Source organism: Haemaphysalis longicornis, unplaced genomic scaffold (genome assembly GCF_048455015.1).
Source record: "Haemaphysalis longicornis isolate Haplotype H1 unplaced genomic scaffold, Haemaphysalis longicornis Haplotype H1 scaffold_1, whole genome shotgun sequence".
Lineage (NCBI taxonomy): Eukaryota > Metazoa > Arthropoda > Arachnida > Ixodida > Ixodidae > Haemaphysalis > Haemaphysalis longicornis.
Genome location: NW_027526203.1, coordinates 388,861,108 through 388,888,817, shown reverse-complemented (window position 1 = coordinate 388,888,817; position 27,710 = coordinate 388,861,108). Strand labels below are relative to the sequence as shown.

The window sequence follows — 27,710 nt, the reverse complement described above, 5'->3', positions numbered from 1 at the left end:
TTAAATAAAGTGAGAGCAAACAAGGAAACAGAACGGCCACTCAGTTTGTCCAGCCACTTTGTTTTACGGCCACTACTTTCGGAATCACAAAACAGATTTCACACTTCTGACGCTCGCTGCATTTTGTCACTGAGCCATGCAATAAAACGGCAAGCTAGCACTGCACCATGTATTCGTAACAACGATGCAAACCAGCAGTATTTAATGAAATTGCACGCAGAGTGCACAAGTACGCAAAAGCACGGCGCACTGCAGCAGTCAAGCCTGCGGTCCGCCAGACTCGCTGACTTTTACGCATGATCATCGCCGACTGCGTTACTTTTTTTTTTTTTGATTGGCTGTTGTTGAAAAGTCCTTGTCACCAATTGTATTAGTTTAAACAAGAAGCTTTCATTCAAATATCACTTCACACGACCATCGATCGGGAAACCTGCAAGTGGCAGAGCGCCGTCACAGTCCCAGCACTTTTGTGGACGCTGTAAACGTATTTCGCGCTGCAAAGCTTTTTTGCCTAATGCCAGATTGATCGCTTGAAGAGATCGGACGCGTCGGGTATGGGATGGAGACCATGTCGCAAAACAATCAGGAGTATCAAGCTCATTTTGCTTCTGTGAACACTGGATCCGATGGGACTCCTACAGCTTTGTACTACCCGGAAGTCGGTTGCGCAGCGCCCCCTGGGCAGCACAGGTGCCCTATACTCAGGTGCACTTTAAGAACAGCAATAGCTCATGCATTGTATCACTCCGCCGGAGCGACGGCCCCGGATGTCAGCGCGGGCGCCTTTTGAAAGGAGATTGCGCTTAATGCGTAACATCACCTGCTTTTTTCACGCAGTTTTTTTGACGTCACTGCAGTAATTTATAAGCAGATAAAGTTTGAAAAATCACTGAAACGACTCGCGTCATGTTCAAAATATTCGTAGTAAAGCGCACTTTTGCGCCGTGCGGAGGAACAGCCAGCTGCGGTGATGAGGCACAGTGGAAACTTACAATGTCGTTGTTAAGTTGTATCCGAATATAGTTTCTCTGCTACACCGCCGTGCTGTACTGCGGTCGGCATCACGTTTAAAACTAACCGCATAGGTAGCAACATCCATAATTTTTTCTATGCAATAAAAGTTTAAAAGCAGCGCTTGCGATGGATCTGGAGTTAGCAAAGCCTTTTTTTACTTGAAACAATTTTTTTTATATAAAAAAATAGCGCTAAAAGCGCACTTGCCTGTCCATTTACCATTCCTATTGCATCTGTCATAGAAAAAAAAGGCCTTCATAAATCCTTGACCACTTACACTTCCGCATCAATATTTGCTGTATTAGTTCTGCCCCAACGCTACCTCCACCCTCAGACCTCTCCCACAGTGACTGCTTAACTCTAGTTGTTATACGTGTGGGTATAAATATTTGTGCTGCTTTTGCCTCACTCGCTAAGTAAATCAAAATTAGCCTTGGTCGTGGTAACAAGTACAGTACACCCACGATCAAAAGTTTACGGACCACGAAATCAGCAATTTCGGGTTATTTCTCTGCCGTGCATCAGCCCGGGGTACAAAGTGCCGTATTTTTCCTTACTTCAGTAACTATACGACATCTCACGTGCACACGGCAGTTTGTCGGGCTGCTACCGGAAGAGAAATAACCTAAAATTGCCATTTTTGTTGTGCGTAAACTTTTGATCGTGGCTGTACATTTGCACAATGATTGGCCGTCGTCTTCGTGAAGTTTGAAAGCTAATGAAACACTATTTTTTCAATGCCGAAATAAAGTATTTACTTTTGTAGAGAGTTAGATTTAGTTTACTTGAGAGTAAAATGCTATCGACTGCACGTCTTTCGTGACAGTAGAAAACAGCGGTGGATGGGTAAATTCAGTCGTGTTTTAGGGCATCACCTAGCTTTGAAAGCTAACATGCGGTTTCAGGCTTATTTTACAATTTGATACTGAATGTGCAGTAAGGTGAAAGTTACTGGGCGGATATTCACAAAGCTGTTTGCCCATAATGACAGTAAAAATAGTTTGTGATTGACTCCCGCCCATGTGTGAATTGTTCCCTTCAAAAAAAAAAAAAGTGATATGATAGCCGAAGTGCCGGCTAACCAAAGATGCTTTTTGATATCGTACAAGCATCTTTATAAACCTGGACCCACATTTTTACTCGCAGTGCCAAGGATTGCTACTGCGGCAGTTATTCTGATGCCAAAAATAACTGTCGGACAGCCTACTTGATCTCAGTTGATAGAATCGTGACGTCGGAATGGTGCCTAAATCCATTAACCTCAGCTAAATGTTTGTGGAAGTTTTTCTGCGGAAATTAAAATGCGAAACCCGACGCTACCGTGTGCATTTGGAGGCTGCTGCGAGCGGCCGCCAGTACTGGCGCACCCGCCTGTAATGGCCGCCTTTTTTCTCAGTTTTGGTTCTGAAAACACTAATCTTCGCGAGTGGTTTGCATTGCGTGTTTGTGTTTGAAACACAGTGTTTTGAATTTTGCACTCTTTTTATGTATACTATTTAATTAGATTATTTTTACATTGTCTAAAATTTGAGTGCCGTTGGCCTTTAACTGCGTATTTAATGCTTTATGGCCTTCACTGGTACAACTGCTACAGCAAATAGTAGGTAGTAGCAGTGGCATCAAGCTATGGATGTGTTATTTTGACCAACTACACACGCACTTTGCCGGAGCCAGGCATATATAACGCATTATTGAACAAAAATTTTAAAAAGCGGCTAAGATTTATGCATTAGGTTTCTAAAAAAATATATTAGCTGTGAAATGCACATTGCACCTCAGCCCACTGCCTATCATCATCCTCCTCACTTAAAAAATTTTGACGTAGTACCATTTTCCAATGGGTGAATGGGACGCAAGTATCTTCCAAAGTCACGGACCTGACAATCAGTGCAAGGTGCACACATGCTGCACAAAGGCCGCATAGGCATTTTTTTGGCTGCTTTGTGCTGCACCTTGAAGGTTCAAGAAATATTGGTGCTCACAGCGCAGGCTGGAGCTAAAATAGTTTTGTTAAGTACAGAGAAAAATCACACAACAACCAAAAAAAAAAAAAAAAAGGCCTGTTCGAGAATGTGAGCGGTTCCCTCTACTTTCAAGCGAATCCAACACGTTACTGCATCATTCTTGACGAAACCCGCCAGCTAAAATACATAATTACCATGCGCGTTAATAGAATCAATTTTAGGTTGTAGCAGCACAAACAAGCGCGGCTCACGCTCAAGTTTTTCAAGCACGCTACTCAACACAGTGTAGCTTTGCGAGAAATTCTGCGTTATCACTCGACATTCCGCAGCAGGGACATCAAGCTTGCAGGAAACCGAGTTGCAACAAGCGCGGTTTCTTGCAGGCCGTTCACCGCAAGTGTAGTTTTCGGCGATCACGACACTTGGCCACGTTTAGAAGAGGTCAGAATATGGGGCCCAGCTATTACACACCGGTCAGCAGGGTGTATAGATGCGTCCCATCACACATGCTAGTGGCTACTAAAGATCACACATTTCAAACAATTGATGTAAAAAGGAAAGCAACACAGCTGTTTCTTCAACTTCTCACCAAATTGCTTTGCAGCGCTACTAACATCGATCAAATGAACCCCGCCAAATTGGTATCCAACGCAGCGGTATTCTCACAACCACAGTAACGAAATGTATATCGATTACCAGTGCCTGCATCACAGGAGGTAAAATTTCAGGCAGTTTAAAGAGAAAATAAATTTAAGGCAGCGATGGCCACAGCAACTTACTTGTCGGAGTGGCTGTTACCAACAACACTCGCCAGAGTCGGCGGAAGCGTCAACTTCGTAAACAGGACATCTCCCCCGTATTTAGCGGTGCAAAACGGTCCTTTAACGCCAACAATCGCGATATTAACTAACATTGCCTTCGCTTGCCTGCTCTGTATATTATGGTTACTAAAAGAGCGCTTACAATGCTTTTTGCAACTACTTTACAACTGACGTGAACGGGCATGAGCAATGTACACAAATCCACGTGTGTTTGGCTCAGTCACACGGCGATTGCATTAAGTCAAGGACCCCTAAATGTGCGCACACACTGCAGGCATGTAGCTAGAACACTTGTGCACTGATTGTAGCAAGCACAAGATGGCTTTTAACCACGTAAATTCCGCAGCTCCCGATTTCTTGGAAGGAGACGAAATGCGGGCCGCCGGAACAACGCCATTTGCCTCCCTGGACAAAGATGACATCACGTGACCCAAAGATAGCGCCACAGCGGCCCCGAGTGTCACACAAAAAAAGCTGTAACAAGCTTGAAACTAAATTACAGAAGTATTATACTAAGGGATTTAACCTAAATTTTAAAAAAACCTAACTTTTAGAGATTTACGAAGCTTTTGAGTCAATTATAAGCTATAAAAACTTCAAAATATGAATCAAGAACGCTTTCATTGGAGTAGGAGAACTTTAGGCCCAGATTAAAGTAAACTTCAGTTCTTTATCCAACTGGGGACGGGCCCGTAGTGTGTTTGGTGTTGTTTATAGTCAGGTACAGTGTACATTCTAGTACGCTCTGAGTCAGATGAGCATGGAGGAGATGAGCATAGCAGATGAGGGGCAAAAAGGAGGTGTCTGAGGCGGGATAAGTTTTGCAAGGAGGCTGCGCATGGCGTCATGCTCAAGAGCATATGTGCACACCATGCATGTGCACGTATGTAAAAACGTCAGAATGTCACAAGCTTAAATCGCTTTCTTGTTAAATTAAAACCGAAACCTCTACGCATTGAAAAAAAAACAAGATGACGGATATGACGTCACAAGTAATATTTTTTTTGCGTTTGTAATTTATCCAGCTGGGGGAGTTTTGGCAACACAAGCTGTTTGCTTGCGGATGTCCTGGTGCCCAGCTGAGATAGTAAAAGCAGTAAAGGCGTTGGTGCTTCTGCGTCTCAGGATAGCTGAAAGCTTGATTTTGTTCAGGAGGGCGCAGCAGGAAGAATTTCCGTTCACTCGTTCAACCAGCGAAATCCCACTGCAATGACTGCATGGGCTTAACTGGTTCTTCCCCAGATAGGATGTGCGAGAGGCCCTCTTCGGAAAGTGCAAGCAGGCGCAACGGCGAAGATTCTGGCTACGCTAGGGTTCTGCAGTTTTTACTGAGAAGGTGCGTACAGGCAATCATTTAATTGAAATTGTCGTCTTTGGCGTGATACTTCGTTTGTTTTTGTTAAGCATTCTCGTTGGCTCGCGCATTGAGCTTGCGCTTTGCGTCGCAGTTGTGGGGTTCTCATCATGTCGGCTGGGTTTCGAGTGTACGCTTGTTTTATGCGCGTCGCACTCTTAGCTTTTATTGTGCGTAATGTGGGGTTCGGTGCAGCCATCTGGTTGAGGTGTTGATTGCCGTGTCGTGGAGAAATGCAAGCGCACATTGGCCACTTTACCTAGGCACCTCGTCAGTGTGCACTGGCGGCGTTGGATCGCACATTTTCTGTGCAAACGCGCAGTAGCGCGCGTCGTGTTGAGAAGCTGGCGCCGTTTTAGAGGACAGTCGTCGGTTGCGACCCCGCTCTCCGCCTAAATGTGGCCGTGAACGTGGGCGAATAAAGTTTTATAAGGTAAACATCTCGGCTTTCGCACTATTCCTATTTTTCTGTCACCTCGTAAACATGTTTTGCTGCCACAGGTCGTTCGTGCTGCAGGTCAGGGGTATAAACTGCCAGTGTGCAGCAGCTCGGACGCCTTGCTGCAATAATGGGGCTGCCAGCATCGCCAAATTGCAGGCTTCTCGAACTAGATTGTTCAAATGCCTAGTTCTACCTTTTGTGAAGATAATTCGCTTTCGGATCTACTCCAGCCTTCAGTGTAACATGTTCTGTAGACAGCCTTTCCGTTGTGTACCAGTCTGCTTGTAGCAGTACGAACAACCGAAAAACAAAACCGAAGAAGATATATAGACTCCAACCTTGTCTAGCAATGCAAGAAATGTGAGAACTCGCCTCTGCCATCCTGAGCCATGTTTAAGTTCAAGGGTTGATGATATATATTGCAACTGTACTAATGCATGCCTAGGAAGGAAGAAGCACCATGTGAATAGAATAGTACAGTTAAACCGTCGTTGCAACAGCGATATTGGCAATTCAGGGGAACGATTTAACAAAGGGAACTATGGCTTAAGCCCATTTGTACGAACAGGGTTCTACTGTTGACTATGTCGATTTGGTGCCCAGGTGACAAGTATACAACACTCTGCGGCAGAAGTTCTTTGATGAACTAGAAAATGAGAAAATCCCAAACCACATTCGCCTCATCCTAGCTTTGCAGCATCACAAGTCATGAAAGTGGATTGGCAGAGCTTTTTGAAAACCTAAATGTTGAGATTATACTGATGCAACATGCTTGCAAATGTGCCAATGGCACATCTTGCAATTTTTAGGGGGACAGATGTTTGTCTGCTGCAGGAAGGCATAGTGGTAGATCTGGCACATTGTTTGCCTTTTGTAAAACAAATTAAAAAAGGAAAGGAAATGAGCGAGAGAGTTTTTGTTTTATTTTGTCAATTTTTACTCAAAATAAAACTCTGTAGTGTGAGTGCACACAACAATGGCTTTCAATGCTACAAAAGATGAGTAGGGGCTGAACTGAGAGCTTATACCAGCTTTTGCGCTGTTTTTGTGTTATGCAGCAGTACTGCCTACCCCATATCGCACTTTAGCCCAGCTGTAGAAGTGCTGCTCGAGTGCAAGTGTGTGTACCAACTGCGTCCAACATTTGCCAGCTGGAAAAGTGCCTGACTGTGTAAACAGAGCACAGGTGTGCCACGCACTAGCAAGGCCACCTGAGGAACTGTGGATTGAGCTTGCACTTGGCATCGCTAGAGCTTAGTGACTAATGTAGTTTTTAAGCCTGCGTCCCTGAACAGCTGCAGGTTTTTGCATACATGGACAGCAGAAAGTTGACATTTTTATGCGACAGCGTTGACTGTTTGAGCCGTTACATGTATGGAGAATTAGCTAAGAAAAATTCAGCACAAGAATAGGCACATGGTGGTGGCAGCGGGACCAGAGCCAAAGATTCTGCTACATGTACCCTACTCTAAAACTTCGAAGGGGCAGTGAACCTGTAGGAGTTTACCTCAAACTAGGGTACTAGCTGTGATTAGGGCTATGGCTGCAGTTTGTACTTCTCTCAACAATATAGTAAGAAAAACTGCCATTAGAAAACGTTAACAAAAAAGGGGCATCAGGGAGCTAATGTCATTGTGTTCGGTGTTCGGCAAATTAATTGAAATTTAAGCTAGTTCTGATTTTTTTTTTTTCTAATTTTTGCTCGGTGTCAGTTTTGCTGGTGCAGGTAAAAAATTTAGAACTCCTTATGCTTGTCTGTGGACTAACATTGGAGTATGACATGGTGCATGGGGAAATGGGTGCAAGCAGAATGTTTGTGACATGGTTTTAGGTAGTCCCATCGGAGTACATTGAGCCCTAATATATAGTACAGAGAATAATTTGCTACTTTCCCAAATGTCAGTGAGAGAGAAAAAAAAAACAGGGAAGCTGTTGCCGTGCGAGTCTGGCAGGTGCACGTGCCACAGAATCTTCCCAGAGGATCACTGCTGAGTTGCTGTTGGCCGGCGCAGTTGTCGCATGTCAATGGGGAATGCTTCTTTGCACGCTAGCATGTCAGACAATTTTATGTGACCCTGCAGCAGATGATCAGTCATCATCATCATCACCACCAGCCTATCTACGCCCACTGCAGGGCAAAGGCCTCTCCCATTAATCTCCGATTATCCTTAAATTAAAAAAAAGGCTGATCAGTATCCTTCAGTATCCGCTTGGGCTTTCTAAAGTCTGTTAAACGCCTTAAATATGACCGCTGCTCTTAGAGCTTTTCGTAATGTAATGCATTTTCAGCACACAAGCATGAGCCCATTTTCAACGCGGATGCACCTCAGCGCTTGCATCTTTATTTTGTACTCGCTCTTTGTTTACAAATGGGCTGCTTGTTTGCACACACACAAAAAAAAGTCACTTAATTAAGCACTCCTTTGCATGTAGTGATTGTGAATGCATGAGTGTCTAATTGCCAAACATGTCCTTGCGTTATTATCGTCATCCTCTACCTTTTGGATCTTTCTCTTCTCTCAGCTACTATGACTCGGCACATACCCATGTTGGCAATGCCAAGCAAAGCGGACATTTAGTGGGGAGGTTTATGCTACTTGCCTAATTGGTACTTCTGTAATTGGCATGCTCAAGGGGCTCATGCTTCCCCCAGTTCATGTCTCTAGCACACGTTTCCAAGCCTAAGACCACAACACATTCACTAGGTCCACTTTTAGTCGGCTGGATTTACAGACCTCTGGTGGTCTTGGGGATGCATGCCAGTCTTGCATTTTGGAGGCCTCCAGTTCGAATCCCACTGAGTTTGCTGAACTTTTTTTTTTTTTTTCAACTCAATTACCCTGCTTTTTAAAATTTCTTTGACTCATCAGCCCTTTTGTGTGCCATCCATTGGGCATTTTGTGCACCGTCTGAGTGCCACGGACGCCGGATTTTCGACTTCTAATTAAAAATTGCTGCTTGGTATGCAGCAGAAGGGCTGCTGATGTGTGGAGGGGGATGTAATTGCAGACATTGGTCTGCAGTGCAACAAATGCTTCTGTGCCACATTTCAGAGGGTATTGATACAAAAGCCTAGCTCTTTAAATCGAGTTGATCCAAGGGGCTAGCCTGCAGGGTTATCTAGCGTGGATGGCAGCTCGTGTAAATGCATTTTTCTCATGAAGTGCGCAGTGTTTTGCAGTGCTTCTCTGACTTTACCACAGTATTCTTATTATCTGAGTAGCTGTCACAACCGCCTTACATTGTGTGTTGCATTGCAGTAAATGTTCCAGTGAATACATTATCACTAAACAGCTAGTCTGCTGTCAAGTTTCCTGAGTGATCAAAATGTTTATGTAGGTTATTAACTCAACATTGCAGGTTTGTGCTGCTTGTTACGTTTCTAATTTTAAATCTTCTTTTTTTGTTGCAGCATTGAAGCTAACCGGGCACGGCTTTTCAGCAGTGCCTTGGAGGTGTTTTATCAAGACGATTCAGATGATGAACTGCAGCTGAACGGACTATGTAAGTATTTCTTCTGTATGGGGTTCTCTTCCTGTAGCTGCTGTCTTAATTGCAAGGAAAAGGTGTGCTTGTGCTGTAAATAGCTTAGCTTTATTTAGTCATTTGTACAGAACAGAGAAAAATGGTGGCAGCACTAGGTTCATTTTTTTGTTATTCAACTTTTTATTGCCATAATGGCCTTGTTCTAGCTTGTTGATTATACAAACTACATTTGGCAATTCCTTTTGTTTTCTTTAAAATTTTTAGCCATTGTTCCTTACCGCCTTTCCCACTTGGCAATGTTTGCAACAAAGCGAGTGATGCGACTGGGGCAACAGACACTAACGTGCTCACGCTTGCACACAATGCAGGCGATGGCAACAGTGCTTGTTTGCCTTTTCGTGTCATCATTTCTCAGTTACAACAATACTGCACAGGAGTTTGTTTCGAATATGACACAGCTTTGCTTCTTTTTCTGGGAAACAGGAATTCTCTGGCTCGCACGTTGTCATCGACACCTAATTTGGAGCTTCGCTCAGTTTCTGCCTGTTGCACAGTGTCTACCTACGATTGTGTGCAAATGGCTTCGAAACAACGCTTTGCAAAAACATGGCAAACGTGTACATACCACTCGGTACTCAAAGTTGGCAGCATTTTCATGAAGAATTGATATGTAAAGTTTGAGCCCTGAGACTGCAGGTGCCTTTTGCACCATGTCTATTCTTGACGTTAGCAGGAACGGCACTGCAGTCGTGCAGCAACTGAACCTGACGTACGCAATGGCGTACATTTTCGTGTTTGGTTGGTGCAGCCTCCCATTCCAAAGTATCCAGGTGTTTTGGCAGGATTTGACGTCTAAGTCATAAGTCATTCGATGTCAGGCTCTCTGTTCCACTGCAAGGGCAACAGCAGTGACAAAAATTGATTGGGACCAATCACTTAAGTCACCGCAACTGGAGCAGCTTGAATAACGCGAGCCGGCTAGTGTGGTCGTAATCACTCGCTCTTGTCGCACCAGACAGTAGTGGGAACAAACCTTAAACCTGCAACTACCACATTATTCTGTGCAAATTTTTTTTTACATGGTTCTTATTTTTTCATGAATCTTTCTAATAATTGCAATTTTTTTTGCACTTAATCAATGTTTATTATAATGTCCTGGAGCTGCCTGCCAGTCTGAGGGCTGGTGCATTTGAGCTGAAGTGGACAGTGACAGCCATATAAAAACAATTTGCTGTGATGCTGTCAAGGAGGAAAAAACACATGTACAGAAATGAACAAGAAAAAAAAATTTTAAAACATATTTAGACTCCTTACGCGTGTTTCTAGGTGATAACATTACTGGCCCAGTACCTCGAGTAGGCATGTGAGAATTGTGGGTAGGTATGCTGATGCTGCAGCCAGTGGAAATTTGTGCTTTGGCTGTGAACTTCTGGTGTCAGCCAAATGGGCATTGGGGAATTGGCTGTGAGCCTTTAGCTTCAGCTATCGTCTTCACTAGCTGATTCACGTGATTTTTAAGTTGTTAGGCCTATGTTCAGCCTAATCTTTAATGCTAAGCCAAACGATGCGCTAAGCAGCGTCAAATTCATTGTACATCAAGCTCCAGGTACTAGTTGACGACATTAGACCTCAAAGCGTAGCGTTAGGTGTAACGTCGGGCCGCCATGTGCCTGCATGCACAGATGTGTGGCAGCAAATGGGGACGTCAGGACAGTGCACGCATGCTTTTCAGCCAATGAGGTCTTTGGTGCCACTGTAGGCACAAAGGCAGACTGCACCAGGTTTTCACAGAATGGGCCATGTATGGCTGTTGCCTTAAAAGATTAGCTGCACTTTGTACATGGAACATAATTATGCCAGTGCAGCAACAGGGTGGAAACTGCACAAAGCAAGACCTCGTTAATTTTGAGTGCTTCAGACCGAGAAGCACCTTCTGGGTGGATTTTTCGACACTTGCACCATGGCAGTGGGTGGATCCGGTGACCAGCTCAGCCCTAGCCATCTAGCGCAGGGTGGTGGAGAGGGCCTATTTCACCAGCAAGTGCCAAGCTATCCTGGATGAAGACGTCTCTCACCAGGAAAGCGCCCAAAGATTGCGCTTGCTGTTTCATTAAGGTGTATTCAATCAATCAATCAATCAATCAATCTGAAAAGGACAGTGTAAATATGAATTTGTAGAATGCTTGAGATTTTATGCGTAATACAAGATTTGAGTTGCTTGGTGGTGGACTTTTATGGGACTAGGGCAGCAACTTGGTGTCCTTAATCCGAAAGTAAGTAAATTCCGAATTAAGTTAAGGTGATGAGCTTAAGGGACCTTGTAGTTTATGCAAAAAGTTGGGCAGTCCATAACTTGGTACAATTTTGTTTGGCATAGAATGATGCTTCTGTTACAGGAAAAATTGCATTAGGAACACTTATTTCAAATGGCCTGCTTCTTATATAGCTTTGTGACATATCAAGAGGTCTTTGATGCACTTGGCCATTGCACAGGGCATATAGAGTATTCATGATGACTGCAAGTGGCAACACTGTGCACCCCAAGCCCCCACACTTGCCCGGTGGCCAATCATAGAAAGGAGTTTTTACGGTAAAGGTTAAAAGCCTAAAACGGTGGCTGTTGGAGCCGAGGTCAAGCTCCGGCCGATAGGCTCCCTGTCTAGTGGACTCTGCACCCCAGCCCTTGCTTTTACTCTGTGGTTTGATTTTTTTAAATTTTCCAAACCCAATTCTAGCCCCCCAAAAGGGGCTGCACTGAAGTTTCGTTCCCACCCCTCCCTTCTATCACTATTCTGAAGCCTGATAATCGCCCCCGTTTCTTGGTAATTGAATCCATCAACAACGAGAACCTGGTCGCCTCAAAATCCATATTTATAGTTGCAGAATTCCTGGAAAGTATTATCAATGAGTCATATAAAGCAAAAAAAGTCAGAGCTGGAGGAATCGTAGTAGGACTAAACAATCGGGCCAAGCCACAAAACTCCTCACTCAAATCCACATGGTCGATCTGGACAGCAGGGTCACACCCCACAACAGCCTCAGCAGCTCCCAGTCTGAGATCTCTGAGCCAGATGTGATGAACAGCACAGAAGCCAATCTGCTCAAAGGCCTGAGAGATCGGGGCATGACAGTAGCAAGGTGCATCTAAATGCAGAGAGATAACAAGGAAATGCCCACCAAACACATCACTCTGACCTTTGACCGCTCCACAGGTTCTGAATACATAAACGCAGGTTTCATCTGCTGTTCAGTCCATGTATGAGTGGCTCAGGCACAGCACAGCTCATGTCATGGCAGACTAACACACGCAAAGTGCGCTGAACATGATCAACCCACAGAAAATTGTCAGGCACAACACTTCACATCTACAAACTGCCAGGGATGAGACTCAGCATACTTCTGGACCAGCGAGGAGTTCCTTCTCAAGAAAAAAAAGTCTGGTTTCAACAGTGGTACAGTGCTGCGAGACAGACTTTGTCCTGCCCCCGCACCTCTTTGGTTTGGCAGCCAAAACCTGTCACCACACCGCATGCCAAGAACGCAGTGGTTGTGGTGGCAACAAACACCGACAAGAGCGATGCCACTCCTCTCGTTTCTGCTCCACCAGCCCCCAGTACACCTGAGGCTGCTTGAGCACATGTAAGCCTTCGGCTAGAGGCGCAGCCAACATCACATATGCTATGATAAAGCACTTACACACACACTCTTGAAACACTCCTACGCCTGTATAATAAATATGGCTGGCTGGGAGGGTTGGAAGGGCGGCTATAGTTGTGGCTTCCCTGAAGGAGGGAAAAGAGGGATCTTCCCCCACACGCTATCATCCGATCACACTGGCAAGTTGCCTGTGCAAGCTTTGTTAATAAGAGACTTGTATACTATTTAGAATACAGTGGTCCCCACAAGGGCTGCCAGGCAGGCTTCCAGGTGGGATGGTACGTTCGACGGTATTGACGACGAATGAATACAGTGCTAATAAACGCGTGTTTGTTCTTTGACTGCGATACATTTCTCAACTTTTTTTTTACTGCACACCGAAAGTTAGCCCACGTCATATTTTCACTCGATTTGCTCTCGATCTTAGGTGGGCTACCTCTCGGGATTTTACGGTATGCATAGCCCTTTCATTGCACGATATCGACAAATAAGTAAAAAAATGTAGTTACGGTTTCACTGAGGCTTCATGTTAAGAAACTAATCATGCATTATCTCAACAGAGTGTCTTCACTGATGGGCAGGCACAAGAATTGATTGCTGTTGTAACCCGCTGTGGCGGCGCAGTGACCAAGTTTTCGGGCTACAAAGCCCAAGGATGCAAGTTCGATCCAAGCCACTTTGGCTACTTTTCTGATGGAGGGGAAAAGCAAAACACCTGTGTGTCAAGGCTGGCGCCTGATAAGGAACCCCAAGTGGTCAAACTTAACCTGGAGCTCTCCACTATGGTGCGCCTCATAGCGCACGTGTAGCTTCGGTGCGTTAAACTTGAAAAAAAGGAAAAGCTATTGTATTTGAAAACAAGGAGATGGGGAATGTTGAAAGTGTTAATGTGCTAATCGAAAAAGCAAACACGGTCCTTGCACGGATGCTGAAACATGTCAAGGAAATCAAAGCAGCCGTGTTGAAGTTAAGTGAAAAGGAAGGACATCCCAACTGCTGAATAGGGCAGAGGTATCAAGTGTTGGACCAAAATTTTTGTGTACCTAAGCTCACTACACCCGAGCATTCCTTTGTGTTAAGTCGTTATTGAGATGAGTACTCATTTTTTTACTAGATTAAATTGTGGCAAAACAATAGAACACCAAAATTGGTTTATAATTCTGGAGAAGTTTAACCTAGAGAACTTCGTGGATAAAAGCATATTTCTCTGGTTTGAGGACATTGGGAGGTGAACTGAATTAACATGGAACAATAAGTCCTGCATAAACTTGTCAGTGTTGTTTCTGATCACTGGTGTTAGCACGTTACTGACAGCCATTCTGCATCTAGGTCACAATTTGCCCGGGCTTGTCCCTTGTCCAACTTAACTTCGTTCCCAATGACACTCAGTATTGTGTGCTTGTATTTCTCATGCTTGTTCTGCACCACGGCTTTGCATGCAGCATCGCTGGTTGCTGCATTATAAGTGCGCTTTTCCTCTTCTTTCGCTCCCTCAGTGTTGATAGCAGCCACGACACTTCAGTTTTTTCTTTTTCAGCTGACACACTTACCAGTGAGTGGTTAGTGTGGCGAACAGTGGGACATGGTGGCCCTTTATACCACCGCATACCGGAGGTGGTCATTTACACCACAGCATACAGCGTGATAAAAAGGGAATGTTTGAGACTAGCACGGGCTGCTTGGACTAGGCTATGTTTTATGGGGGCACACTGAAAGCAGTGCACAGCTGGACTGGGATGAGTTGGCACCCTAGGAATGCAGAAGTGTGGTTCCGCTTGGCTGGCTCAGTGTTGTTCTTTGAGACTGCTGGCGGGTGACCACATTTGGCAGCCAGCGCGGCAGTCCTTTTTTGCACTGCCTATGAAAAGGAACCACTAGTGTGGCGGGCAAGATGCCCACATTCAAACTGAGAATATTTATCTAAGACCAATTAATTTCTTTCTACATTTCCTGTCTAGATTTATTCATGTAGCAGTTCCTTGTGAGGCGAAGGGGGACACAGCAGACAGACGAGTTTTCTCGTTGAGTCCACATAGACATGCTTACGCATTCAAATAGGCTTCTGAAGGTTGCGATTTCAAACATGCAATCACTAGATCACGTGTTCACGGCAACATACCAAATATCACACCTCTGCATAGAGCAGGGGCCCTACAAACACGCAAAAAGATTGTTCTTTTTTTTTTTCCTTGTTTACATGGGAATTTTTACTGCCATTCAAAGGAGCATATGACATAGCTTTACGGGTGTGATGTAGCCTCTATGACGCAGCTGGCGCCGAAGACTACAGCGCCGCTATTGGCGGGTTCCCTTAAATGCTGCAGCCAATCAGCGTTCAGCTCTGGGGAAATCCGTGTCTACGCGAGCGACACTCCATCACAGCATATCTTTGTAGGGACGAATGTCTATCGTCGCCATCCGTTACACGAGCTTAGCTGAGTTTAGTTATAGCGCATCGTTTCCAAGATATAAATAACGCTGAAAAACATGGAGCGTCTCTGCAGCCGGAAACACCGCTATGCATGTGACCGCAGCAGGAATCTGCCTGCATGGTGGGGAACAAGCACACACGAATCTGCATAAAATGCAGCAGCTAAAACTTGTCGCCGTCCGCCAGAGCAGGACCATTGCTGAAAATCAGTTTACAAATGTGTGAAAGGGGGTGATAGTGCGGCGAAAATTGCACTGGGGATTGTCATCGACGTGGCTTTGTAAAGTGGTGTCCGAATAACAGTGATGAATGATGCTAAGCCTTTTTTTCTGCACGACCTGACCTCAGAGGGTCATATTCACTGCAGCAGCGCCGCATGCAATAAGAAAGAAAGTAAATCTTCAATTATTGTTGTGAGCGAGCCTGTTGCATATGGGACACCCCCCCCCCCCCCTTCCTATCTGGCCTTCAAACGCTCATTTCCCTAAACTGACGTGCCGACACTATCATGGCTGACACAAGAAGTCTCGCGACGAGGTTGACCAAAGCTTCTCCCCGCGCCGCGCAGCCAGTAGTGAGTGGAGCAGTACGTCGGCTGCTAAAAAAAAAATTCCGGGACGTACCGCCGAGCGGAGCCAATGGCTGCGTGTATCTCGGAGCGACAAGGGCCTTGTCTGGTTTCTCTAGGTGGTTTTGGTTTGGACCAGTGAGCTTGTAGCTTTCACAGTGCTTTGGACCATGAAGAAAGGGCAAAAGATCCAGGCCTTATTGCTGCCCTTTCTAATGAGTGATAGCTTGTCTAATACTTAACGCTCTTAAACCGTTTTTGTGAGAGTGAGAGGACGTTCTTTGGGAGTGATTGCGCACATAAAGTCGCAACCTTTGGAACCCTGTTTAGGGCCCCTTTAAAAGGACTGCAGGCAGTCTCCTCATTCCATGGAGTTTAGGTTTGAACCATTGAAAGCTAGCTCCAAACTTGCGTACATAATTACACAAACCTGTTGCACAATTTGTCCAAGTGTTAAGTGCAGCATTGGATAGTTGCTGAACCACAAATGCTGTAAAAAGGTGTTACATTTGCTCCAAGCCTGCTCCCAACAGCCTTTCTGGCTGCTCCAAGCCTGCTGCAAAATGCCTCTCTGGTTTTTCCAAGCCTGATACAAAATACAAAAGGTACTTTTGCCTGCTCCCAGTACTGCTGCCAAACCCATGTAGCTTGCGCCACCCCTGTAAGTGTTTGTACACCGAACAAGCATATGACAAATTCACATGGCACGAGGGTTACCAGGCAAGGAACGGGTCACTTGCCTGTTTCGTCCGTCAAGTACGTATTGATGATGGTAGGGTTTATCGCGTCGACGCAGCGCAGGCGATGAGGCACGCCGTAGTAGAGGGCTCCGGATTAATTTTGACCACCTGGGTATCTTTAATGTGTGCCGAAATCTCGAACACACAGGCATTTTTGCTTTTCGCCTCCATCAGAAAAGCGGCTGCTGCGGCTGAGAGTTGAACCTGTCTGCGCAGCAGCGCAATGCCTTAGCCACTGAGCCACCGCAGCAGGTTGTTAAACACGCATTATTTGTTTAGATGAGCGATTGCTCTGGCAGACATTGGAATGTGTAGCTTCTCTTGCCAATGGTTTGTTTATTGTTTTTGAAACTTTTGTCGAACGACTTAACCTCAAATCTGCTTGGTTACATCAGTATTTTTTAACCAGCCTTTCTTATGTTATGACTGAGCGCAATACAACAAGGAATGGGTGATCCAAGTGTAGAGGGAGTTGTGTAATGATACGTCTGAGTGTTGCGGTGCGGCTGCAGTGATAGTACATAAATTTTCTGCATGCACAGTCTGACATCTTTTGAAATAGATCTTAGTACGAAAGGGAACAAGCTGCTGCGGAGAAGGAAGAAGGGGGAGGGCCATGCAGGCAAGTACAAGAGCGAGAGAGGGTGGGGCCGAGGAAGGGGGCAAAGGGAAAGCAGATTGCACTGTGCCAAGGGGGACATTATCGGATTGCACAGGTTATTTTGCTGCGGCTACGGTTGGTGCTTGTTTTTACTTTGCTTTGGGGTCTCATTTACTTATTTAGCGTCATTTGCTGTCTAGCTTGCAATGGCTGCAATTCTCTCTGAATTTGCTGTAAAATAGCACATAAGTGTACCTGTTACAGTGGCTAAGAAGTGGTTCTGCCATGCCCATGTCTTGGATTTGATTCTCAGCTGTGGAGGAGGTATTTGTATTGATTGATTGATTGATTGATTGATAAACATTTTAATGAACCTTAAGCAAAAGGATGATGGTAAGGCCACCACCTTGCAGGAGGCGACGTCTTTCCACAGCACCTTCAAGCTGAATTGAGGAACTGCACCCTACTCTACCTTGGTCCAGTACCGAGAGGTCAGAGCTGGTCAGCTGCTCCACACACTGCTCATGTGGAGGGTTTGACGTTGGGGTGAGGGTGGTAGGGAAAAAAAACCGACATATTTCGCCCAGGGTCCCAGGGTTCTTTGGTCATAAAGAACCAGTTTTGTATGTTTTTTTTTTTTTTTGCGTAAGTGTTTGTATAAATTGAAAGACAATTTAACAAAAATAGCAGTGAACAAAAATGCGACATGTTCTGAAAATTAAGAGGGTGAGGTTTATGCAAGTGAGAACATTGCTCAATGCGACTTTTGCTTTGTCTTTGCATAAAGGGGCCATGAAGACAAAATATGTTTGGTTCATTCTACAGGTTGCCTCGTTGAAATAACTTTGACTACACTCAAGTTCAACGTAAACTTCACTTGGATAAGCTCTATGAGGGAAACAAAGATACTTCCTCTCATCAGAATTTTGACACACTTGTGCAATCGGCTGAGGCCTACAAAATGGACCAAAATAAATGCAAGCTACAAGATTGCAAAATGAACTATTTGCGCTTGAAATTTAGTGCACATTCTTTTTATAGGAGTAAGAACGGTAAGGTAATCAGTATAGATTCAGAGTGAACACTTAAACATGTACGCACCTTCATTGCATGTGAAACTAGTGCTGGCCAATGCTGCGAAGGCCCTCTGGTCATGTGAATGATTTTTGGGCACGCTGCTCTTTGGGGCCTGCCCCATGCCTCATCGTTCTAGCTGACCTGCAACTGTGCTTCGTGAGCTTGTGCATTAACCCCTTGCAGTCCGGAATTTTCACCCACTCTCTGGCCGTTCCAGTCCACTACCATTTTCGCAGTTCCTGGCACTGCGAAGAAAAACACAAACTGCAAGAAAAACTCGCAGGATATTTATTTTTTTTCTTGCATTCTGCTTGAAACTCCTTGACTGATATTTGAGCAGCGTGTAGAACTTCTCGAGGCATTGTCCTGGGTGCAGGCCATGGTTGTTACTTCAGGTTTTGCAGAAAATTAGTTTCCCTCCTGCCTCCTTTTGTTTTTGTATCGCTACAAATAGCCCAGGCCTTGAGGCTTTGGCCTTGGAGCTTGTAGGTAAAATTGCTTGTCTCGAATTGCCTTTCCTCGTACTCCATTAGTGCAGATGGGCCTGGCTTTTTGGCTCGATCACTCACATCACCCACAAACTTGGATGAGGTTGCAGCGATACTGCAGGTTTTGCTGCTCTTTCTCCACATGATTCTGCAGCTGAGTGCACCTCCAAATAAAACTAGTGACAATGGAAACCTCTGGATGCAAGGAAAAAAAGCCTTCGCCACCATTTCATTGCCTTTCGACAAAATGCGTAGCTCACAGAGTAATGATCCGCACTGTGCTGTCTCCACTACCGTCGTGGTCTTCGTCACTCGTCTCTGTTGATCCACTGTCATCACTAACTGATGGAGGCACGCAATTCTCTTCCTTACTGAAGTCATCATCACTTTCGCTAAATGCACCACCACAGAATGGACACGATGAGGAAGCCGTCATGCTTCTTAGCGAACAGCACGCTCGGGAAAATGCCTTGGAATCCAGAAGGCCCATGCTGAACATTGTGCTGCTCCCTAGTGCAAAAAGAAGAAATCGTCAACAAAGAAAGCTCACTTATCCCTCGAGAGGTGGCGCATCATGTATACAAAGAGTGCGCGGGCACATCACAGTGAGACAGACTGCGAAATTCAACCTTGAACGCCCAAGTAGGGCGTGGCCTGACAGCAGACAACTATGACCATGTTGCATTGTTGGACAGGGCCCGGCATACAACCGCAAAGAGTTAATAACCATAGAGTTTCATACTAATATACACTAGAGGGAAATCTGGCACCACCGTCTAGGCGAGCCGCGCTTCGGCGAGCGTGCCGTCATGTACCGGGCAGGCACGTTCCACTTGTCCTTGGCATGGCTCACAAACAGGCTGAAAAGTTGCCTCTGGCTGCAAAAATGCAACAATATTACGGCAGAAGATTAATCGAATTTGTTTTATCATTATAAAATTAAACCTCCAGAAAGATGTGTTTGCCAGGGATTATTTAGAAGGTTCATGCAAGCTGAATAAAAAAAACAATGTTACCAATTTTGTTGATTTGGCTTCAAGACGAAAAAGAAGCCATGTGACTAACCAAGCCAAGGAGGCGAGGAACGTCGCTAGCTGCAATGGCGCCGCCTACGGCGGCACGCGAATGCAGCGCCAGATTTCCCTCTAGTATATATTAGTATGAAACTCTATGTTAATAACCCTCCATGCAGAGGAACAACCTATTTGTTGCCCACAATGCCTCGTATTTTCTGTCCCGAGCAGAACTCTTGCCAGCTCGGCTTGTCTGACATTACACTTCCCAACCTGCACCAGCAACTCTGCCACTTCCGTGACTCTGTTGGGTTGTACCTAACATTTTTTTTGAAACAATTACAATGAATCGTAACAAAATCTGGCATCCACGTGTTTAGTCAGACTTAAACGGAGCATGGGAGGGTGGCCAAGAAGCATTGCTGCGCCACATAGGAAGACAGATGGTAGCCTCATCAGGCATGTTTAATTACGGTTCTGCTGGTGTGTCGGAACGCATGTTTACGAAGTCCAACAATAGGCTAAATACAATGGCACCGGTTACGTTGTTGCTCACAACCATCAAGGGTGACCAAATTTGCCGCTCTTGAGCTCAAGGAAGCTACACACATGCAATATTTACCAGTAAGTTTATCAGTTGTGATAGAGCTGATGAGGCCGTGACATCTGCAAGCCGGGTACCGCCGCATTAGTGCTCACCTGTTGTTTGGGCTCGTCGTCGTAGAACTCGAGCCCAAGCTTCTGGGCAAGAGCTGCATTGTCCAGAGAAGGAGAATCCATGATGATGAGGGTACTAGAAATTGAGTATAGTATATTTAAATGGCAGCCTCAGTTCCAATTCCTGTTGGATTGCAGCATTTAGATGCTACCTGAGGTAAACATACTAACTATCCATTCTAGGTACCTTCCAGGGCCGTACCCAGAGGGGGGGTTTGGGGGTTCGAACCCCTCCCGAAATCTTTTCCAGGCAGCACGTAAACAACACTTACTGTTGCTTTCAGCAAAACTAACCCCTTCCCAAAATTCATAACCCCCCCCGAAAAAAATTTCTGGGTACGGCCCTGGTACCTTCCTCTTTTACATCATTGCTGACATCATAAAATGTACGATGCAGCAAGGGAATTGAAATTTTGTTTTCATTGTTAAATTTTTAAATGAATAAAGCACTGTTTGCTGCCGACAAGTGCTGGGGGTATTGTAAAATGCCAATTCTTTTTATTTAAAGTTCTTGATGTCTTCGTGGCCCCTTTGAGGATTCTGTACATTATGGCAGATTTCTGGTTTGCCACATGTCGCTGTGTGACCGTGCCACATTTTAAGCTCTGTGGCGCTCCTTTAAGATGAGGCATTTTAAGGGTAGCAGTTAATGCATGTTAAATTTATGCCAACAGATACACTTGACATGGGTCGAGGTCTGATGTCAAGGAGATGTTATTTTCAACTTGTTTCAGCTGCTTCATCGCCCGATAACTCGAGGATTCTGGTAAGTTTCCACTTGGCCCTCTACGGGTTTCTACGTAATGCATGCCAGTGGCGACATTACTTTGAACCAATTCTGGGGTGCTAGTACAGGTCTGCAACATTTCCCTTTTTTAATAAATCTGAATACATTTGGATGGTGTAGTGTCTGCAGAAATATTTTTAATGTTCTATTGAGCCAAGCTTCTCTAACCTGGGCTTTCAACAAGCTTACCTTTTTCGACACCATCCTGTTTAACTTTGCTTTGTGTCCGCGGCCATATCGTGTGCGGTATAAAGCAGTTTCAGCAAACCTACATTGTTTGCTTGGCCTTTTTTGTACTAGACAGGTGGCAGCACCTTGTCAGCACTTAAAAATTGCGCTTAGTGCGCCACTGGGGCTACAGCTGTTGATAGTGGGTGTACGACTCACACGGGACAAGAAGCAAACAATGGGTCGCTATAGTGAAGCACTTGTAAAGTTGAACCAATAAGCCATGTTTTACTTTATTGCTAGTAAACTTCGAGCTGAAAGTCCATAGGGCAGTGTATTGGTCTGGCCTGCGGGTAGAAAGGATTTGTAACCTACATTGTTACTGCAGGGAAAACTATCAAGTCCTATCTGCATGTGAAAATTTTGAAGCTGAGGTATCTGCAGAGGGTGGTTATAAAGGAAGTAGTAAAGCACACGTCTTATTGGATGCTGGAATGGACAGGCAGCTGTGGAAATGGTTGACTAAGTGCACCCTCCCCCAGGGTCCCAAGGCTGTTTTTTCTGTTAGGGGCACTTATCGGACACAAAGCAGCTGTGTCAAAAAAGTGGGCCGCGCACTTTGGGGCAAGATCTGGTATCTAGAACAAAAAAGTTTGGGGGTCATAATCTCAGCTGCCAGGCAGTGTGGCCCATCTGCTTTGCTTTAGTAGGTGAGGTTTTGGAACTCAGTGCCTCACTTCCAATTTCATGGCAGATGCTTGCGATTCATTCAGGCAGAGAATAAATTGACTTTGTTAGCTGCCACTGCATGCCCCAGGCTTTTTTGCTCCCGTTTCTCCTATAGTACACAGATGGCAGACACGGCAGTGCATGAATGAATGAACAGAATGCTGTTGCGTGGTGCGAGTGCGGACAGATGGAGGGGCACTTGGCGGGATCGTGACTGCAGCTGCATGTGTATTCCAGCATTCAGTAAGGCACACGGGTTTCACTTGAGAAAAAAAAAAATGTTAAGGTGACAATTGTTCAAGATCATTCTCCTGCAGAGTGAAAGCAATAATTTTGCAAGCACTCCTTCTTTAGCATGTAAAAATAAGGATGCTGTTTATCCACGTTTTTGTCTACACCTGGCTCAAGGGCCCAAAAATTATTTTGTGGGCAATATCACTTTCCCTTTTTATATGCTTTACTGCTGCACTTGCATTGTAGAATTTGTCTCCTTACCATGTTCAATGGCCAAAATTCTTATGCTTTGTGTCTGCAAGAAATTGAATAACCATGTTTGGCTTGTCTGATCATTTAGTTCCAATGAATTAGTCTAAGCAGGTGTTTATGATACTAGGGCGCGCGTACGCTTGCAAAGCAACTTTATCCTCCTAACACTTCGAGGAGGTTTCTCGAGGGGGCTAGGGGAAATCGTTACCTACATAAATCCTTTTGACTAGGACTGTTAAGGTTATGCTATCAGTGGTTAAGAATTCTTTGATTGCTCATACATTGAGACACCAAATTTTAGTACGTGTTTTATTACCAAAGTGCCTAGTGATTGTTCCCTCTTCCCTTCTCTTTTTGTCTGCCATTCAATTTTCACTTTCTTTCTTTTGCAGAAAAATGATTTGTATTGCATCGTTAAGCAGCAGTCTGGCATCAAAAGCTATGCGCCACGGCCAGAGGTTGGCAATTCAATGGCTGCTCTTCTGCGAGAGGTAAGTGCGTTCTCTGTATTCGTAAAAGCGCATAAATTTTTGGAGGAGACATTTGAAGAGTAGTTTGGGTGCACTAAATCCTTAACTTGACAGCTAACGCTACTGCTGTATTTCTCCAGTGCATTCAGCTGTTTGTTGCCCGCCATTAAGGGGACACTAAAGTGATTTGTAAACATTGCGGGATTACTTGCGCAAATTGTTGTCTGCAGTCTCTAGGCCATGTTTCGACCACTCGCTGCATTTACGCAACTTTATTCATATTCAGTAGGAAAATCAGTTTGAAAATACTCTCCTCATCTCTGCATCCTCCTTGCCGATTTCCTATGACGTTGTGTATGACATCAAAACAAGATGGCTAGGCTTGACTGCGCTACTGCACGGCTCACCGACCCTCCAACAGAATCAGTCGGCCAGGCGTTTAGTCGGCCGACGGGTTGTCGCAATTCGTTCCCTCAGTTGAAACTAAGCCACGTCATGATTTGTGCCTGGAAAAATGTGTTTTTAGTTTGTTAGGCTGTGGACTGTATCAAGCTCTAAGTCCAAGTAGCTTCACTCAAGCATCGCTGACTGGTACGCTAGTAGAAAATCTAAGGCCAATTTAAGGCAGAAGAGTCAGCGAAGTTAATATAGGAACTAAGAAATTTTAATTAACCGAAACTTTTATGCGTAAAAACAAGATGCAAGAAGCACTTTTTGCGCTGGGTGAACTAACGCAACGGTCAGCAGCACGACCGCACATCTGTGAACGCTTTTCCACCTAAGGAATGCAGTTGCTAGAGATGAGATATTTGTCAGAATTTGGGGGATGCTTACTGCACGAGCGCTATTCAAGAAATAGTCATCTAAGCTGTTTGGAATGCTAAAACAATATAAACTGTAAACTGGCTATACATCAGTGTATACGGTATATTTCTGCCCCTGCCTGTGCTGGCTTATGGCTGAGTGGTCTGGAGCACTAGGTATATTGTTTTGCAATTCGCAAGTTCGAATCCCTGATAGCGCATCTATTTTGAAATTGATTTATTTGTTTTTGGGCAATGTACTGAATTCACCATTTTTGCGCTGTAGCATTCATTGCTCCATGAGCAAGTTCGCAGAACGTGTGCGGACTGACACTGATGTGCTGTCGAGTTCTCGTTGGCGTGGTGTTGCCATAAGCACCGACTGCTTGCGTGCACAGTCCCGCATCAGCCGACCCTTGACCTGGCGCTAATACGCCTCTTACGATACAGGCACAAGCCAGGCAAGCCCCAAAGGGGCGGGGGAAAGCACATCGCATTTGAGCGTCTCAGGTGAGGGGGGCGGGGCGGTGTTCAGCCACTGCGTACGCCTAGGCTAGGGATAGTTACAATTCCAAGTGGTGCTGCTAGTCTTATCTGACGTATTTTACCGCCGACAACGTGGCAGGAGTGCGGTATGCCGACTACTGAGATATCGAGGATGCCCAGCCAACGATAACGTCGGATGACAAGCATGTTGTTTCACAAAATCGGAACCGAAACTCATTTGAATTCTAATCCTGGACATTGTTCAATCACGTAGCACCTCGTATGGATGTCACTGCTTTAGTTGGTGCGGCTGCCACAGATTGTGCATGGTAGTTCTTCTTTCGGGCTTTATAAAATAAATACCGCCTTATCAACTGGATAAACGATGAAAAGTGTGTTTACTTGAGCCAGTCTACACTGTGCAAGCAAAAACAGGAGCTGGACAAATTCGCTTCAGTGTCTCTTTAAAAGTATGTGCAAGGTGAAATACTTTTTGTTTCACTAAATAGTATACCATTGCATACATTATGCTTGTTAAAAGTTGTCCTGTTACCAATTTCACTTTTTGATGGTGGTGCAAGGGCTTGCTTGACACGGGTTATTTTACTTCTTTTCAGAGAGAATGTGGGATGCCCTTTCGCGGCATCTTCACAAGGGGAGACAAGTGCAGGATAAGTTCTCGGCAAGTTTCAATGCGAGGCATTTCCTTTTTTTATCTGTGCCAGTCATGTTTAATTAAAGGGGCCATGAACACTAAACAGCTTAATTCAATTTGAAAGAACAAGCCTTTGGTAACTTATTTAGCTCCATTCCATCCACGAAGTACACTTTTTTAACAGAAAAAAGTGCTAGAAAACCTGAAATTTCACACTAGTGGCATAATATAGACAGGATTGACATAATATTGGCGAGCACTAAACACATAGCTGACTGTTAATGTTCAAGTGACACCAACGAACGGAACTAGACGCCTCACTACAATCGCCCAGTCGTGTTTATTGGCAGTGGCTTAAATTGGCCGCCGCTAATCTCGCAAACAAGATTCTGTGATGTCATAGTAAAATGGCCGGAAAGTGGCTGGGGAGCCGCCACTGGTTCATTGGTTTTCTTTAGCCCTTTGTTGTTTGTGGTCGTGCCCTGCCCGTAAACGCAACACGGCCATAGCGGTCCATTGTCAGGTTTCGCCCGACTGTGGTGTTCAAGGTTAAACATGATGCGCCATCTCTTGAGGGTAAGTGAACTTTCTTTGTTAGCGTTGACTTTTACAGAAGTTTACTTAACTTTTGCACAAGGGTGCAGCACAATGTTCAGCACGGGCCCTCTGTATCCCAGCGCATTTCCACGTGCGCGCTGTTTGTTGCGAAGCATGGCCGATTTCGTATCACGTGCGTTTTACGGGGGTGCACTTAGCGAAAGCGATGATGGCTTCAGTGAGGAAGAGAATTGTGTGCCTCCATCAGACGTGCTGTTTGTAGTGATAGAAAAACAAAAGTAGGCAGGAGAGAAACTGTGTTTTTCTGCAAAACCTGCAGTAACAACTGTGGCCTGCACCCAGGAGAATGCTTAGGGTGGTTTCACACGCTGCTCAAATACAGCGGAACCCCGCTCATACGTCCCCCGGACTTACGACGACCCGCTTCTTACGACTGATCACCGTGGTCCTGGCAAACTACCCGTATAAACAATGCATTAAAAACCCCAATTATACGACACTCAGGTTGCACGTGGTCCGCTTCATACAGCGGACCCTGGCACAAATAAACCTTTTTTTTTTTTTTTTTTTTTTTTTTTCCCTTGTATTTTACATTGCTTCGCCGCTTCGTCCCGACCTCCTTTATTTTTAACCCCCGTTTTACGCTGCTTGATGTGCAAAGGTCCGCAGGCAGGCGAGACCACTTGCTGAACAGACGCAAGCAAGCAGGCGGATCTCGCAAGCGGGAGTTAACCTTTGACGGCCCCACACGGAAGCAGAACGCCAACACGCCAACCATGAAAAGTCGAAGTTCAGGTGGCAGGCGGACCGTAAATTCGAAGCTCCCGTTTAGCCGACGACAAACGCGAAAACACACAAGACGCAACCTTTTACGGCGATGGCCGAACACCTGCTTTTCCCGCCGGCTCGATCCAAGTTGTTTCCTTTCACGACACTCCCTCCCTGTATCTCTGCTCTCTGCTTATCAGTGTCTTTTAAAGCCGTGTTGTCACTCTGCTCCTTTCTTTGGTAGAGTGTCTCGAGTCAATTCACACTGACCGCCGCAAGGGAGACACGTGGACGTTGGCACCGCCATTTTGGGTCAATCGCTGGTCGCCACAGCAAGTCACTGTAGCAAGACCACGCCATAATTTTCACCGTAACACGATTTACTCGCGAAGTTTGAATCGTATCTATTTCGCGTTGACGGATCTTGTTGGAAACGAAAACAACTACGCGTTGAGCACTTTGACCCAATAGCGACGGCACAGGACTGTTCAAAGGGTGTCTCCACCATGTACGGGAATGCAGTTTTTTTTTTATCTCGGCCTGGTACTATCGTTTGTGTCGCTCGGTCTTGGCAGTTTCACGCTCTTCTTTTCCCCTCTCAATTTGTCCGACCACGTCCGCCTTATCTCGCGCGCAAGGCGTGGCTGGCGGGCACCGGACGGCACGGTTGTCGCGTAGCGCGCGGTGCTTGGTTGGCTTGGCTGGCTCGGATGCATGGAGGGGAGGGGGGCACAACATAGGCGTTGCTTTTTTTTAACTTGGGTTTTCAGCAAAATGTTTTTAAATCATGCAAGAACGCACTAAATACAGTACTTTAAATAAGTTCGTAGCCCACCTGTCACGTGAGATTGTCTACTAGGCCAGCATTTACCTGCAACCCAGTCGTAGACACCCTGGTGATACGACGCTTTTTTGCGGTCCCTTGAAAGTCGTATTATCGGGGTTCCACTGTATCGCTAAAGGAGTTGCAGGCAGAATGCAAGAAAAAAATATATATATCCTGTGAGCTTTTCTTGCAGTTTGTGCTTTTCTTTGCAGTGCCAGGAATCGGCAAAATAGATTCGGACCGGGAAGGCCGGAAAGTAGATAAAATTGTATGACCGGAAAGGGTTAATATATTAAGCTCCATTATTTGTTTAAAGTTTGTGATAAATTTAGTATCATTATTGAGACAACTGCACTCAAATTTCACCTTGGCCGAATTTATTTTGGATGTTCAGTTTGTGCCACCAAACCAACTGGGCCATGACTGGTAGCCTTGTAAAACGCCTTGCTAATAATCAGTTAAGATGTTTAAAAATTCCCCCGCATTTCCCCGAGGGGGAGAATGTGAAAGTGCGAATGCACGGTTGTCGGCCCGCTTGCGGCGCTTGCGCTCGGCCCCCGCAGCCCACCGCCTCGCCGCCTTCTCTTTCATCTCTTCCATC

At 45.3% G+C, this 27,710-nt stretch overlaps 2 protein-coding genes across 3 annotated transcripts in view; one reads left to right on the top strand and one right to left on the bottom strand.

Annotated features, from left to right (window-relative positions):
* The window catches only part of LOC144155253 (mRNA (2'-O-methyladenosine-N(6)-)-methyltransferase-like), an 84,841-nt gene extending 80,645 nt beyond the window's left edge, over positions 1-4,196 (bottom strand). Inside the window, exon 1 of the mRNA XM_077686577.1 lies at positions 3,758-4,196. The gene's annotated coding sequence lies outside the window, so the exon portion shown is untranslated. The remainder of the gene's footprint in view (positions 1-3,757) is intronic.
* A 619-nt stretch (positions 4,197-4,815) lies between these two features.
* LOC144155252 (DDB1- and CUL4-associated factor 11) overlaps positions 4,816-27,710 on the top strand; it is a 48,197-nt gene continuing 25,302 nt past the window's right edge. Inside the window, exons 1-5 of one of the 2 annotated variants that reach the window (XM_077686575.1) lie at positions 4,816-5,135; positions 9,008-9,099; positions 21,048-21,139; positions 22,936-23,034; positions 24,920-24,984. In XM_077686575.1, the coding sequence (XP_077542701.1) occupies positions 5,017-5,135; positions 9,008-9,099; positions 21,048-21,139; positions 22,936-23,034; positions 24,920-24,984 (467 nt within the window). In that variant the 5' untranslated portion in view covers positions 4,816-5,016. The remainder of the gene's footprint in view (positions 5,136-9,007; positions 9,100-21,047; positions 21,140-22,935; positions 23,035-24,919; positions 24,985-27,710) is intronic. The other variant, XM_077686576.1, reaches the window with a different exon arrangement.